Source organism: Scyliorhinus canicula, chromosome 1 (genome assembly GCF_902713615.1).
Source record: "Scyliorhinus canicula chromosome 1, sScyCan1.1, whole genome shotgun sequence".
In the NCBI taxonomy this organism is placed as follows: domain Eukaryota; kingdom Metazoa; phylum Chordata; class Chondrichthyes; order Carcharhiniformes; family Scyliorhinidae; genus Scyliorhinus; species Scyliorhinus canicula.
The window spans coordinates 94,094,370-94,107,193 of NC_052146.1; the positions used below are offsets into that span (position 1 = coordinate 94,094,370).

At 49.5% G+C, this 12,824-nt stretch overlaps 1 protein-coding gene across 3 annotated transcripts in view; it reads right to left on the minus strand.

Annotated features, from left to right (window-relative positions):
* Positions 1–2,155: 2,155 nt before the first annotated feature.
* Positions 2,156–12,824, minus strand: part of si:dkey-34d22.1 (discoidin, CUB and LCCL domain-containing protein 1) — a 217,039-nt gene continuing 206,370 nt past the window's right edge. For all 3 annotated transcript variants that reach the window (XM_038795524.1, XM_038795503.1, XM_038795513.1), the window contains one exon: positions 2,156–3,067. In XM_038795524.1, coding sequence (XP_038651452.1) covers positions 2,790–3,067 — 278 coding nt within the window. In that variant the 3' untranslated portion in view covers positions 2,156–2,789. The remainder of the gene's footprint in view (positions 3,068–12,824) is intronic.

A 12,824-nucleotide genomic window follows, 5' to 3' on the forward strand; every position in this document is an offset into this window, starting at 1 on the left:
GTTACAATTTGTGCCCTAGCCCTTATAACTAAACTGTGCCCTGAATCCGTGCAACTTAACTGGTGTCTAACGTTCTGGCTTTACGGGCCGTAACGCTACATCTAGGTGTGTCCCCAGACGGCACAGTAGGAATGCAGGCGGCTTGCTGTGATTCCCGTCCTGCGACCTGGATCCCCGTTGGCGGGTGTCTTCTGGGGCAACTGGGCCTGGCTGCTGCTCGGGTGTCCCAGGTGGTGTGATGCTGCCCTGTTCTGCCCATTGTCCATCAGATGTACCAGGGACACGGGGGTGGGGTGAAAGAGTTCTAGGTGCTGTGGTGTTCCGGCACCTGTGTGGGAGTCACCAACGTGGGCCCCATCACCTCCTCCTCCATCAAGGTGACCGATGGCCCCTGGGATACTCCATGGGACGGGGGTGCGAGAGGAGCTATCCCCTGAGGTTCCCCTGCCACCTGGTGCTGGCAGGTGTCGCACATATTTCTATGTACAGATGCAAAATGTCTTTAATAAAAATGTATTTTTAAAAATTAGTCTTTAAGGGATGTTATTTCCTACTGATCCCTATGGATTTTCAGTGGACTTTTTTTTTGTTTAAAAAAACTTAGAGTACCCAATTCACTTTTTTCCAATTAAGGGGCAATTTAGCGTGGCCAATCCACCTACCCTGCACATCTTTGGGTTGTGGGGGTGAAACCCACGCAGACACGTGAATGTGCAAACTTCACACGGACAGTCTCCCAGGGCCGGGATCGAACCTGGGACCTCAGCGCCGTGAGGCAGCAGGGCTAACCACTGTGCCACCGTGCTGTCCCTTCAGTGGACTTTGATATAACCATTTAATGAAGACCAAACTTTTGATAAGGAAATTCTGTTATTTCTACTTCATTGAATGTCCTGGAACAGAGAAACAAAATTTGAAAAACATTAGGTACAAGGATGATGAGCCATCAATTGCACGAGAGACGAGTTGCTATACAAAAATTAGGCTTTAATAAGCCTAACTTATTTAACTTAGTTCTGACTATTTATACCTCGGTATGGAGGCGTGGTTAACTCAGCCTCTCGACCAATCGGAGAGCCGTCACATGACTGGTCTCAACCAATCGGTCGAGATGCACATGACCGACCAGGGCCAATGGTAAGCCGGTGTTCTGCACCAATGACAGACAGCTATGCAAATCATACCACCACAAAGGACATGATTTCATTGTAGTAATATCAACTCCACCTTTGGAAGAAGCTCTAAGGTTATTCATGCTGAGCAACTTTACCAAACTGCTATCTACACATCACTCCCATGTATTTATTCCATATTTATGTTATGTTGTAAAATTAATTCTTAGTTTGTGAAAGATAATTCTGAGTGAATAGCCTGAAGATGCACCATGGGCGCGATTCTCCGCTGCCCATGACGGGTCGGAGAATAGCGAGAGGTCCTTCCCGATATTTTTCCCGACCTCCCGCTATTCTCCCCCCCCCCACCCCCCCCCCCACGACACGAATCGCTGCTCGCCGTTTTTTTACGGCGAACAGCGATTCTCTCCTAGCCGATGGGCCGAGTTCCCAGGCCTTTACAGCCGTTTTCACGAACGCAAACACACCTGCTCTCACCGTTTGTGAAAACGGCTGCAAAGTGCCGTTCCCGACAACCATGGCACCGATTGGCACGGCCGAAGGGTGACATGGGCCCGCAATCGGTGGGCACCGATCGCGGGCAGCGGGTCCGAAACCCGTGCACTCTTTGTTCCTCCGCCGCCCCGCAGGATCAGTCCGCGGGCGCGGCTGAGGGGCATGACGGCCCGCGCATGCGCGGGTTTGACGTATATGCGTGATGACGTCATCTGCGCATGCGTGGGTTGGAGCCGTCCAATCCGCGCATGCGCGGCTGACGTCATCGTGCACGTCAGCCGCCGTGACCCTTGGCGCGCGGGCTTAGCGACGGTCACTAATCCTGCGATGCCGTGCTTCGCGGGGCCGCGCTGCTAGCCCCGACCGGGGGGAGAATCGGGTCCCGGGAGGGGGCGCGGAGGCTGCCGTGAAACACGGCCAGTTTCACGGCAGCCTTTATGACTCGCCGCATTTGCGGAGAATCGCGCCCCATGGTTTGGAATTGTAAATCCCAACATTTTGAATGCAGTAAGAGTCGATACAGAAACTTAGATGTCACGTTTTATTAATACAAATCTAATGATTGCTGATTAAATAAATCAGCATTTTCTGCAGTAAAAAATATCCTGTAACAAAAATGAACAATTAATGCATGCTCTCATCCAATCCTATTTTATGAAGTGCTTTTATCTATTCGATACTTAAAAAAATAGATTAAATAACTCGACTATCAAAACATTGCTTGTTGGAAACAGCATCACATGTCCAGAGTCCAAGGTTTTCACTTAGTGGTGTCAGTGTAGTCTTCTTGCCCTGGAACCGCTTTCAGTGACTTGGCCTTTTTCTCCCCGATTCCTATCTTTTGTACCAATTGACATAAAACAATACTGTATTGTCAACTTCCTTTTTAATGAAGGAATTTGGTGGTTTAAAAAATTATCAAGTGCTTACTGTTCACAATCATAGTGCTCGATGGTACATCGGCCGGCATCACAGAGCCACTAGGCAGGGAGGAGCTTTCTTTGGTATAATTTGCTTGCCGTTGTACCTTTCTGGTTACTGCTTTTGACTGTACTCTGTTTCTTGGCAACCTCTGCAAAGGTTCAGTACATAACACAAACCTGCCGAGTATTTGGTTATGTGAATCATACCGAGGCAGCACATCTGGCATGACTGAGGCTTTTAAAGTGCTTCTGGCGTAGCTGGAACAACTTTTACTATGCAGACATTTTTCTTTGTGGATTGTTCTGGGTCTGTACTTTGCTCAACAAATGGAGTAGCGTACTCTGGTTCTGGGTTAGATAATGGCTCAGCATATTCATGGTCCTTCCCTGAAAATGGGACGTCATAGTGACTCACAACAAGTGGTATAGTGTAACCATCGTCCACTGAGGGTTTGAAAGTTGATGAGGTTTTTTGGGCTGTTATCCCCACTTGAATAATGTCAGGCTCTGCATACTCTAATGGAAGAAAATACATAACAGTTTCAAGTTAAACAAACAAATATATGGGCGCGATTCAACCCCCCAAAAAAATCTATGTCCAGCTTTGGGCGCATTTAGTGTGGTGTTTCTTGGTGGCTGCTGTGCTAAGAATCTCTCCGCTACTCAACGACACCTTGCTGGGTTTTTTTGGCTTTGAAGAGTTTCTCTCCACCGAGGCCGCACTTGGGGCAGGATTCTCTGGCCTCGTCCCGCCCATGGCGATTATGCGGTGGATGGCGTGGAAGACTCGATCCCTTACAGCCATTATCTGCTGGTGAGCTTCAAAGGCTCCTCACAGATCAGGGTGCAATTTTGGAAGGCTGCCCTGATCGTACTCCCAAAAACTGCCGATTGGCTGAGAGTGGCCGACTCACTAATGAACGCATGCAGGTTATTCACAGTGGTTAACATGGGACTGAATCTTCCAAGGAGTTGCACAGTGCTGGAGCTCTGTATTTCTGGCCTGGACTTACAAACCAGGCCTCTTAAGAAATGTGGAATGTACCATTCTCAAAGTCTTTCTTTGTAGGGCAAGATCATCAAGCGAAGCCAAGCTGTGCCCCATTTTACAGCTCTAGATGCCATACTTTTCTAGGTCTTCATTCATTAGCGCAGTGAAAAATGTTGGGACATTGAAATAACTTTTCACTGTTAGTGAATGAGTGTGTGAGAGGTGAGTCAGTAGGGTGTCAGGGTGGTTGTGTGCCAGCTGGGTAAGATGACAGGTTGGTCGGCATGTTTCCAGCTAGGTAAAGTGGCATCATGGTGAGGTTGCGTCAGGGATGTTCCAGCGGGTCAGGGGTAGACAGAGTATTGGGGAGGAGTCAGAGGGTCGGTGGGAATTGGAAGGCTGGGTGGGAATCGGAGGGTCAGAGGCATAGTTGCAGGATCGGTGGTCGTCAGAGCGTTGCGAGGGAGTTGAAGGGGAGGAGTCAGTGGAAGTCAGAGGGCCGAGGAGGGTAACTGAAGGGTCGGGGGATCAATAGGTAGTAGATGTGAGGTGGTCAGTTGTATAGTTTTATGAGTTAGATATGTTTCTTTCCCCCTGCCTGACATTTCCTGGGTAACTATTCCATTATGTGATGCGGAACCCTCTGGAGTCTCCGCCTTTTTCAGAAGGTTCGGATGCAGGGGAATTGCCCAGGGAATTGCCAGGGAAGTTCCAGATTATGACCATTTGGAGACCAGAAGATTTGGGTCATTATCTCTTTAAAATTCTTTCTTTGAGTCCTTTTAAAAAAAAAAATTTGGAGTACCCAATTCATTTTTTCCAATTAAGGGGCAATTTAGCGTGGCCAATCCACCTACCCTGCACACCTTTGGGTTGTGAGGGCGAAATCCACGCAAACAGGGGGAGAATGTGCAAACTCCAAACAGACAGTGACCCAGAGCTGGGACATTGAGTCTTTTACATAGAATTCTCACGATTTCCCTGTTTGCTGCCTTTCTCAATTTCTTATGTAAACAGGATGCTGAGTGACGTAGTGTAGTTATCTCATTTTATTTTTTCAGGGGTTTTACTTTTACTCACGGTATACACAAAGGATAACCAGGTTGGCACACGTAGGTTACTTAACGAGTTGTCCGTGTTTATTTACAGAGGTGCTGCTTGCTCACAGTCTTAACAAGGAAGAGCAGGAAGTCTCCCAGGTGTCTCTGATGATGTCACCATGTAATCATACGATACAGAGAGGCATTGGTTACAATACATAACAGTGCCACAGGAAGTTAACATTCAATCATTTTGGGGTTTACTTGTTTTTGTCAATAACTACAATGTTTAAAACATTGTTGATTAATAGTTCTTATTGAAATCACCTCTGAAGTCCTTGTTTGGGTGGGGGAGGGTAAGGCCAGCAGGAGGCCTGCTTCTTTGTGCTGAGGAGTGGGGGGAGGGAGGGGGAGGTCATTAGGGTGTGCCTTTGGGCAGGGGCAGCCGCACTGGCAGGTTATGCTGGTGAACGGAAGGGAGGTGGTGGGGGAGAAGGCCAAGAGGGGTGGCTGGGGGGAGCGGGGAAGGGGAAAAGCGGGGGGCAGGGGGTTCTGCGACGTGGCAGGGGGTGAGAGATGACATGGTCAAGGGCGGAAAAAGAGGCCACCTGGGATGGGCTAGGTACAGAGTGGAATTAAAGGGGCAGGTGTTAAGTGGGGAAGATGATGGACGGTAGAGGGGATTGGACGCGCAAGCCTCCAGTAAGGCTGGTAACGTAGAACGTCCGGAGACTGAATGGGCCGGTTAAAAGGTCACGGGTGTTCGTGCACTTCAGGAGCCTGAAAGCAGGGGTGGTCTTTTTGCAGGAGACACACCTCCATGTGAAGGATCAGGTTAGGTTAAGGAAGGGGTGGATCGGGCAGGTTTTTCACTCGGGGTTTGATTTGAAATCGAGGGGTGTGGCGATTTTAATGAGCAAAAAAAGGGGATTCGTGAGTGCGAAGGAGGTGAGGGATCCAGGTGGGGGATATGTGATTGTGAGTGGGGTATTGGAAGGGTTGGTAGATGTGTATGCCCCAAATTGGGATAATGTTGGTTATATGAGGGGGTTGCTGGCAGCAATCCTGGATTTGGCCACGTACCAGTTGATCATGGGAGGAGATTTTAACTGTGTCCTGGAGCCGAGGGTGGATAGATCGAGCTTCAGGTCGATGGGTAGGGTACGAATGGCAAGGGAGCTGGGGGGTTTATGGAGAGGATGGGCATGGTGGATCCATGGCGTTTTCAGAACCCAGGGCGAAGGGAGTATTCCTTTTCACACGTCTATAAGGTGTATTCGAGGATTGATTACTTAGTAGTGAGTTGGGAGATTTTGGTTGGGGTGGAGGTGGCAGAGTATGCCGGGATATCTTTCTTGGTCCATGCACCCCACTGGCTGGAGATTCGGTTCAGTACGGGAAGAGAGCAGAGACCGGGCTGGAGGTTTGTTGGCGGATGGAGGTTTTTGTGATAAGGTGCGGTTGGCGATTAGGGATTATGAGGAATTCAATCAGAATGGGGAGGTGTCGGCGGGCATTTTTTGGGAAGGACTGAAGGCAGTGGTCCGGGGAGAAATTATCTCATTTACGGCTCGTGCGAATAAGGAAAGGAGGGCGGAACATGACCGTCGAGTGAGCGAGATAGTGGAGGTGGACAGGGAATATTTGAGGGTGCCCATCGTGGCGGGATTGGCGAGGAGGAAAAAGCTGCAGGGGCAATGTGACAGGCTGACAGCAGGGAGGGCGGTAGGGCAACTGCGTAGGGCAAGAGGGGTGCAATACGAGTATGGGGAGAAGGTGAGCCACATGCTGGCACACCAGCTGCGGAGGCAGGCCGCGCCCAGGGAAATGTTGAAGATCTGGACTGGGGCTGATGAAGATAAATGAGGCATTTAGAGAGTATTACCAGGGACTTTATGAGGCAGACCCAGGAGGAGAGGAGGGGGACATGGGGTGGTTTCTGGACGAGCTGGAATTTCCCCATGTGGAGGAAGCAAAGAGGCAAGCACTGGAGGAGCCCCTAGGCTGAGGGAGGTGCTGGATAGTATCAGGGGTATAAAGTCGGGGAAGGGCTCTGGGCCGGATGGGTACCCGGCAGAATTTTATAAGGATTTGCAGCGGACCTGGCACCACATCTGTTGAGGGCGGTTAATGACGCACTAGAGAATTGGGAGTTGCCGGAGACGATGAAGCAGGCAGTAATCACACTAATCCCCAAAAAAGGAAAGGACCCGGTGGAATGTGGGTCGTATAGACCCATATCACTATTGAACACGGATGTGAAAGTATTGGCTAAGTTGTTGGCGGGGAGGATGGCGGGAGGATGGAGGATTATGTCCCGGGGGTGGTTGCAGAAGATCAAATAGGCTTTGTGAAGGGCAGGCCGCTCGTGAGTAATATAAGACGGCTGTTGAATGTGGTGATGAATCCGTCGAGAGCTCTGGTACCGTAGGTGGTGGTGTCCATGGACGCGGAGAAAGCATTTGATTGGGTGCGGTGGCGGTACTTGTTCGAAGTTTTGGGAAGGTTTGGGTTTGGGCCGTGATTGGCAATCAGTAGCTAGTGGTGTCCCTCAGGGATCCGTGTTGGGCCCACAATTGTTTGGAGTTGGGGACCAAGGGCAATGTGTCCAAATTTGCAGATGACACTAAGATGAGTGTTAAAGCGAAAAGTGCAGAGGATACTGGAAGTCTGCAGAGGGATTTGGATAGGTTAAGTGAATGGGCTAGGGTCTGGCAGATGGAATACAATGTTGACAAATGTGAGGTTATCCATTTTGGTAGGAATAACAGCAAACGGGATTATTATTTAAACGATAAAATATTAAAGCATGCCGCTGTGCAGAGAGACCTGGGTGTGCTAGTGCATGAGTCACAGAAAGTTGGTTTACAGGTGCAACAGGTGATTAAGAAGGCAAATGGAATTTTGTCCTTCATTGCTTGAGGGATGGAGTTTAAGACTAGGGAGGTTATGTTGCAATTGTATAAGGTGTTAGTGAGGCCACACCTGGAGTATTGTGTTCAGTTTTGGTCTCCTTACTTGAGAAAGGACATACTGGCACTGGAGGGTGTGCAGAGGAGATTCGCTAGGTTAATCCCAGAGATGAAGGGGTTGGATTATGAGAAGAGGCTGAGTAGACTGGGACTGTACTCGTTGGAATTTAGAAGGATGAGGGGGGATCTTATAGAAACATATAAAATTATGAAGGGAATAGATAGGATAGATGCGGGCAAGTTGTTTCCACTGGTGGGTGAAAGCAGAATTTGGGGTCATAGCCTCAAAATAAGGGGAAGTAGATTTAGGATTGAGTTTAGGAGGAACTTCTTCACCCAAAGGGTTGTGAATCTATGGAATTCCTTGCCCAGTGAAGCAGTTGAGGCTCCTTCATTACATGTTTTTAAGGTAAAGATAGATAGTTTTTTGAAGAATAAAGAGATTAAGGGTTATGGTGTTCGGGCCGGAAAGTGGAGCTGAGTCCACAAAAGATCAGCCATGATCTCATTAAATGGCGGAGCAGGCTCGAGGGGCCAGATGGCCGACTCCTGCTCCTAGTTCTTATGATTTGTTGTATGGGTGTGGTTGCTGTATGTGGCGCCAAGAGCAAGGGTGAGGACGAATGATATGAGCTCACAAAGCTTTGACTTACACAGGGGTATGAGGCAGGGGTGCCCGCTGTCGCCGCTGCTGTTTGTGCTGGCCATAGAGCCATTGGCGATGGCGCTCAGGGGGTCGGCAGAGTGGCAGGGGCTAATGAGGGGACAGAGGGAGCATCAGTTGTCGCTCTCTGCCGATGACCTCTTGCTATATGTTTCGGATCCATTGGAGTATGGGAAGGATTATGGGCCTGTTGGGGAGGTTTGGAGGGTTCTTGGGATACAAGCTGAATGTAGGGAAAAGCGAAGTATTCCCGGTGAATGAGCTGGCCAATTTAGGGGGAATGCCATTTACGGTAGCGAGGGATAGGTACTTGGGAATTCAGGTAGCGAGGAAATGGACGGGGCTCCATAAGTGGAACTTAACAAAGCTGGTGGAGGAGGCCAGGGAGGATCTCAAGAGGTGGGATACACTGCACATAACATTGGCGAGGAGGGTCCAAGTGGTGAAAATGAATATTCTGCCGAGGTTCTTGTTTATCTTTCAGGCGCTCCCGATGTTTATACCAAAGGCCTTTTTTCGGAAAGTGGACACAATCATCTCTGACTTTGTATGGGCGGGGAAGGTGCCGAGGGTGGGGAGGACCCTGCTACAGAGGCAGCAGGGGGGGTTGGCGTTGCCAAACTTGCTTCATTATTATTGGATGGCAAATGTGGACAAGGTGCAGCGGTGGTGGGAAGGAGAAGGGGTAGAGTGGGTTAGGATGGAGGAGGAATCTTGTAAGGGGTCTAGTTTGAGGGCTATGGTGACGGCAGCATTGCCAATGGCTCTGAGTAGATATTCAGGGAGCCCAGTGGTGCAGTCCACGGTGAAGATATGGAATCAGCTAGGAGGCATTTTAGGGTGGAAGGGATGTCGGTGCTAACGCCGCTGTGCGAGAATCATGGGTTTGAGCAGGGGGGATGGATAGTGTATACAGGAGGTGGAGGGAAGTGGGGCTGGTCAAGGTGAGGTATTTGTATTTGGAGGAAGGGTTCGCCAGTCTGGAGGAGCTAAGGGAGAGGGTAGAGCTGCCGAGGAGTAGTGAGTTCAGGTATCTACATGTTAGGGACTTTGCACGAAAAGCCTGGAAGGGGTTCCCTAAATTGCCGGGATATACCCTGCTGGAGCGACTGCTGCTTCCGGATGTGGAAAGGGAGGGAAGAATTGGGGATATATATATAAGTGGCTGGAGGAGCAGGGAGGCGAGCGAGTGGTGAGGATCAAGGAGAAACAGGAAGTGGAGTTGGGAATGGAGATCAATTGGGGAGTATGGAGTGAGGCACTGCGAAGGGTAAACGGGACCACCTCTTGTGCAAGGATGAGCCTGATACAGTTTAAGGTGGTGCACAGCGTGCATATGACTCGGCGAGAATGAGTGGGTTCTTTCAGTAGGTAGCAGATGAGTGTGAGAGGTGTGGGCGGGGGCCAGCGAATGATGCGCACATGTTTTGGGGTTGTGAAAAATTGGGAAGATCCAAGGCGGGAGTGTTTGTGGTCTTAGCAAGGATAGTGGAGGAGGGAGTGGACCCGGACCTTTTGGTGGCGATATTTGGAGTGTCAGAGAAGCCGGAGCTCATGGAGAGGAGGAAGGCCGATGTCTTGGCCTTCGCCTCTGATAGCACGGCGACAAATTTTGCCGGAGTGGCGGTCGGTATCGCCACCGGGGTTTGCAGCATGGTTGGGTGACCTGTATGACTTCCTGCGGTTAGAAAAGATAAAGTATGAGTTAAGGGGCTCAGCAGGGGAGTTTGAGAACAGGTGGGGGATGTTTGTGACCATGGGCGGGATTCTCCGACCCCCCCGCCGGGTTGGTGAATCGGCCGGGGCCGGCGTCAATCCCGCCTCCGCCGTGTCCCGAATTCTCCGCCACCCGAGATTCGGCGGGGGCGGGAATCGCGCCGCGCCGGTCGGCGGGCCCCCCACGGCGATTCTCCGGCCCGCGATGGGCCGAAGTCCCGCCCCTGACAAGCCTCTCCTGCCGGCGTGGATTAAGCCACCTACCTTACCGGCGGGAACAGGCGGCGCGGGGGTCCGGTGGGGGGCGCAGGCGATCTGACCCCGAGGGGTGCCCCCTCAGTGGCCTAGCCCGCGATCGGGGCCCACCAATCGGCGGGCGGGCCTGTGCCATGAGGGCACTCTTTTTCTCCCGCCTTTGCCATGTTCTTCACCATGGCGGAGGCGGAAGAGACCCCCTCCCCTGCGCGTGCGCCGGACGTATGCCAGCCGGCCAAGTCCTTTCGGCCCCGGCTGGCGTGGCGCCAAAGGCCGTTCACGCCAGCCGGCAGAGCAGGAACCACTCCGGCGCGGGCCGAGCCCCTCAATGTGAGGGCTTGGCCCCTAAAGGTGCGGAGACTTCCGCACCTTTGGGGCGGCCTGACACCGGAGTGGTTTACGCCACTCCAACACGCCGGGACCCCCCGCCCCGCCAGGTAGGGGAGAATCCCGGCCCATGTTTGAGGAGCTGTTCGTCGCAGGGGGTGGGGTGAAAAAGGAGAAAAATATGTACAAACTGTATTGTTGGTTGTTGGGAAGATATTCTATAAAGGTACACAAGCTATAGGTCCATTGGGTTCAACTGCTATATTGTAGATTAGAAGGTACTTATAAAGTTCTTTAAAGGTCTTCAGGCCAGACAGGAACAAAATGAAGCATTTATGCTTTGGCAGGTGATTGTAAATTTTCAACTCCAGTATGAATTAATTGCCTTTGTTTCAGTGTTTTTAATATATCATTTTGACACTTTAAGATGTTTTATTTGAAACATGTGCCAGACTATCATATAGATGTAGTGACGTAATTAGACCAATCTATGAAATTGTGTAGAAGCAGGAAAACAGAATGTTATTTTCCTAGAACAAAGCCATTAATCAAAATTGGAATTGTACCAATATTTGACCTTTATTAGACTTCATTTCCGATTTGTTTCACTTGGAAGATACGTTCTCCTGCCCTGCTGTAGTTTTACATTTACACTGCATGATTTCCTTGAAGATCCTCTGCACCTTTTACTAGCTTAATGCCTTTGCCGCTTCCACATTTACCCTTTCTGCAAGGACACAGGTCCCATCCTGGTTCTGGAGGAGCCCAACCCATTGTTACATTTCCTCCCTGTCCCAGAACTTAATGTCCAATGAAAAGGAACCCCTCCGTCAAACATCTGCCCCCTTAGCCATCTCTTGATTCTCCTGGTCTGGCTGCGCCTCTGAATGTGACTCAGGCAATAATCGACATATTATTACCTGCTGGAGAAGATTCAGAGAATATTACAAAGGATAATACCAGATATGCGTGTGTACACATAACAAGAAAGGATTTCTCTTGAAAAGAGAAGCCTGAGGGCCGACTATGAGAGATTTTGGTGGGGTGTGTACAGAGAGACTATTTTCTCTTGTGGGAAGAGCTAACTAGAGGAAGTCGATATAAGATAATCACAGATAAATCCAATAGGGGATTGAGAAGAAATGTCTTGACCCAAAGAGCGGTGAGAATGTGGAACTCATTACTACAGGGAGTGGTTGAAGATAATAGTGCAGCCATATTTAACAGTAAGCTGGGCAAGCACATAACGGAGGAGAAGGGAATAGAGGTTTACAGTGGTGGATTTAGATGAGGAAAGATGGAAGGCAGCTCGAGTGGAGCATGAACACCAGCATGGACCAGTTGGGTCGAAGGGCCTGTTCCTGTGCTGCACATCCTATGTAATCCTCTGATGGCTTTTGGCCCATCTTGCAAGTGCTGACCCTGAAAGAGCTATCCATTCTTCAGCCATTTTCCCACTGCTGGTCAGTTTTTCCCTTTCAAGCATCTATCCAAATCCCTTTTTGAAAGCATTTGTGGAATCTACTTATACCATCCCTTTAAAGGCTGTGCATTCCAGATCATTACTCGCTTTGTAAAAACACTGCTGCGTCACAGAGCCAAGGACCTGGGTTCGATTCCAACCTCAGGTGACTGTGTGGTGTTTGCACCTTCTCCCCGTGTCTGCGTGGGTTTCCTCCGGGTGCTTCGGTCTCCTTCCAGAGTCCAAAGATATGTAGGTTAGATGGATTGGCCATGCTAAATTGCCCCTTAGTGTCCAAAGGTTAGGTGGGGTTACGGGGATAGGGCGGGGTGTAGGCTTAGGTACAGTCTCTTTTGGAGGGTCGTTGCAGACTTGATGGGTCAAATGGCCTCCTTCTGCATGGTAGGGATTGCATGATTTATCTCCCCTGTGGTTCTTTTGCCAACTAATTGGGATTGTTAATGAGTATGCTGAACTTGATCAGAGGTCTTTGTATATTTGCTCATATTTCAAACTGCTTTGCAATATGTGTTAATGATACCGCCCATGAAATTTAAGTACATGTTAATAAAAATGTTAAACATCAATTAAATTAGGATGAATTAAAATGTGCACAAATCCCTGCACTTGCTTCTCTAAAATACCAGATGGCGCTGTGTCTTTATTTTGATGAAAAAATATTATTAACTGCACTAAATACCGATAAAAAGATTTGAAATTCCATTGTTTATTTATTACAGGTTAAGATGAACATTATTAAAATTAAGCCCTACGTCACTTGAATTCAGAAATTCAAAGCAAAGTGGTCAAGTTTGTAAACTATATTAAACTATGAAGGACAGTGGA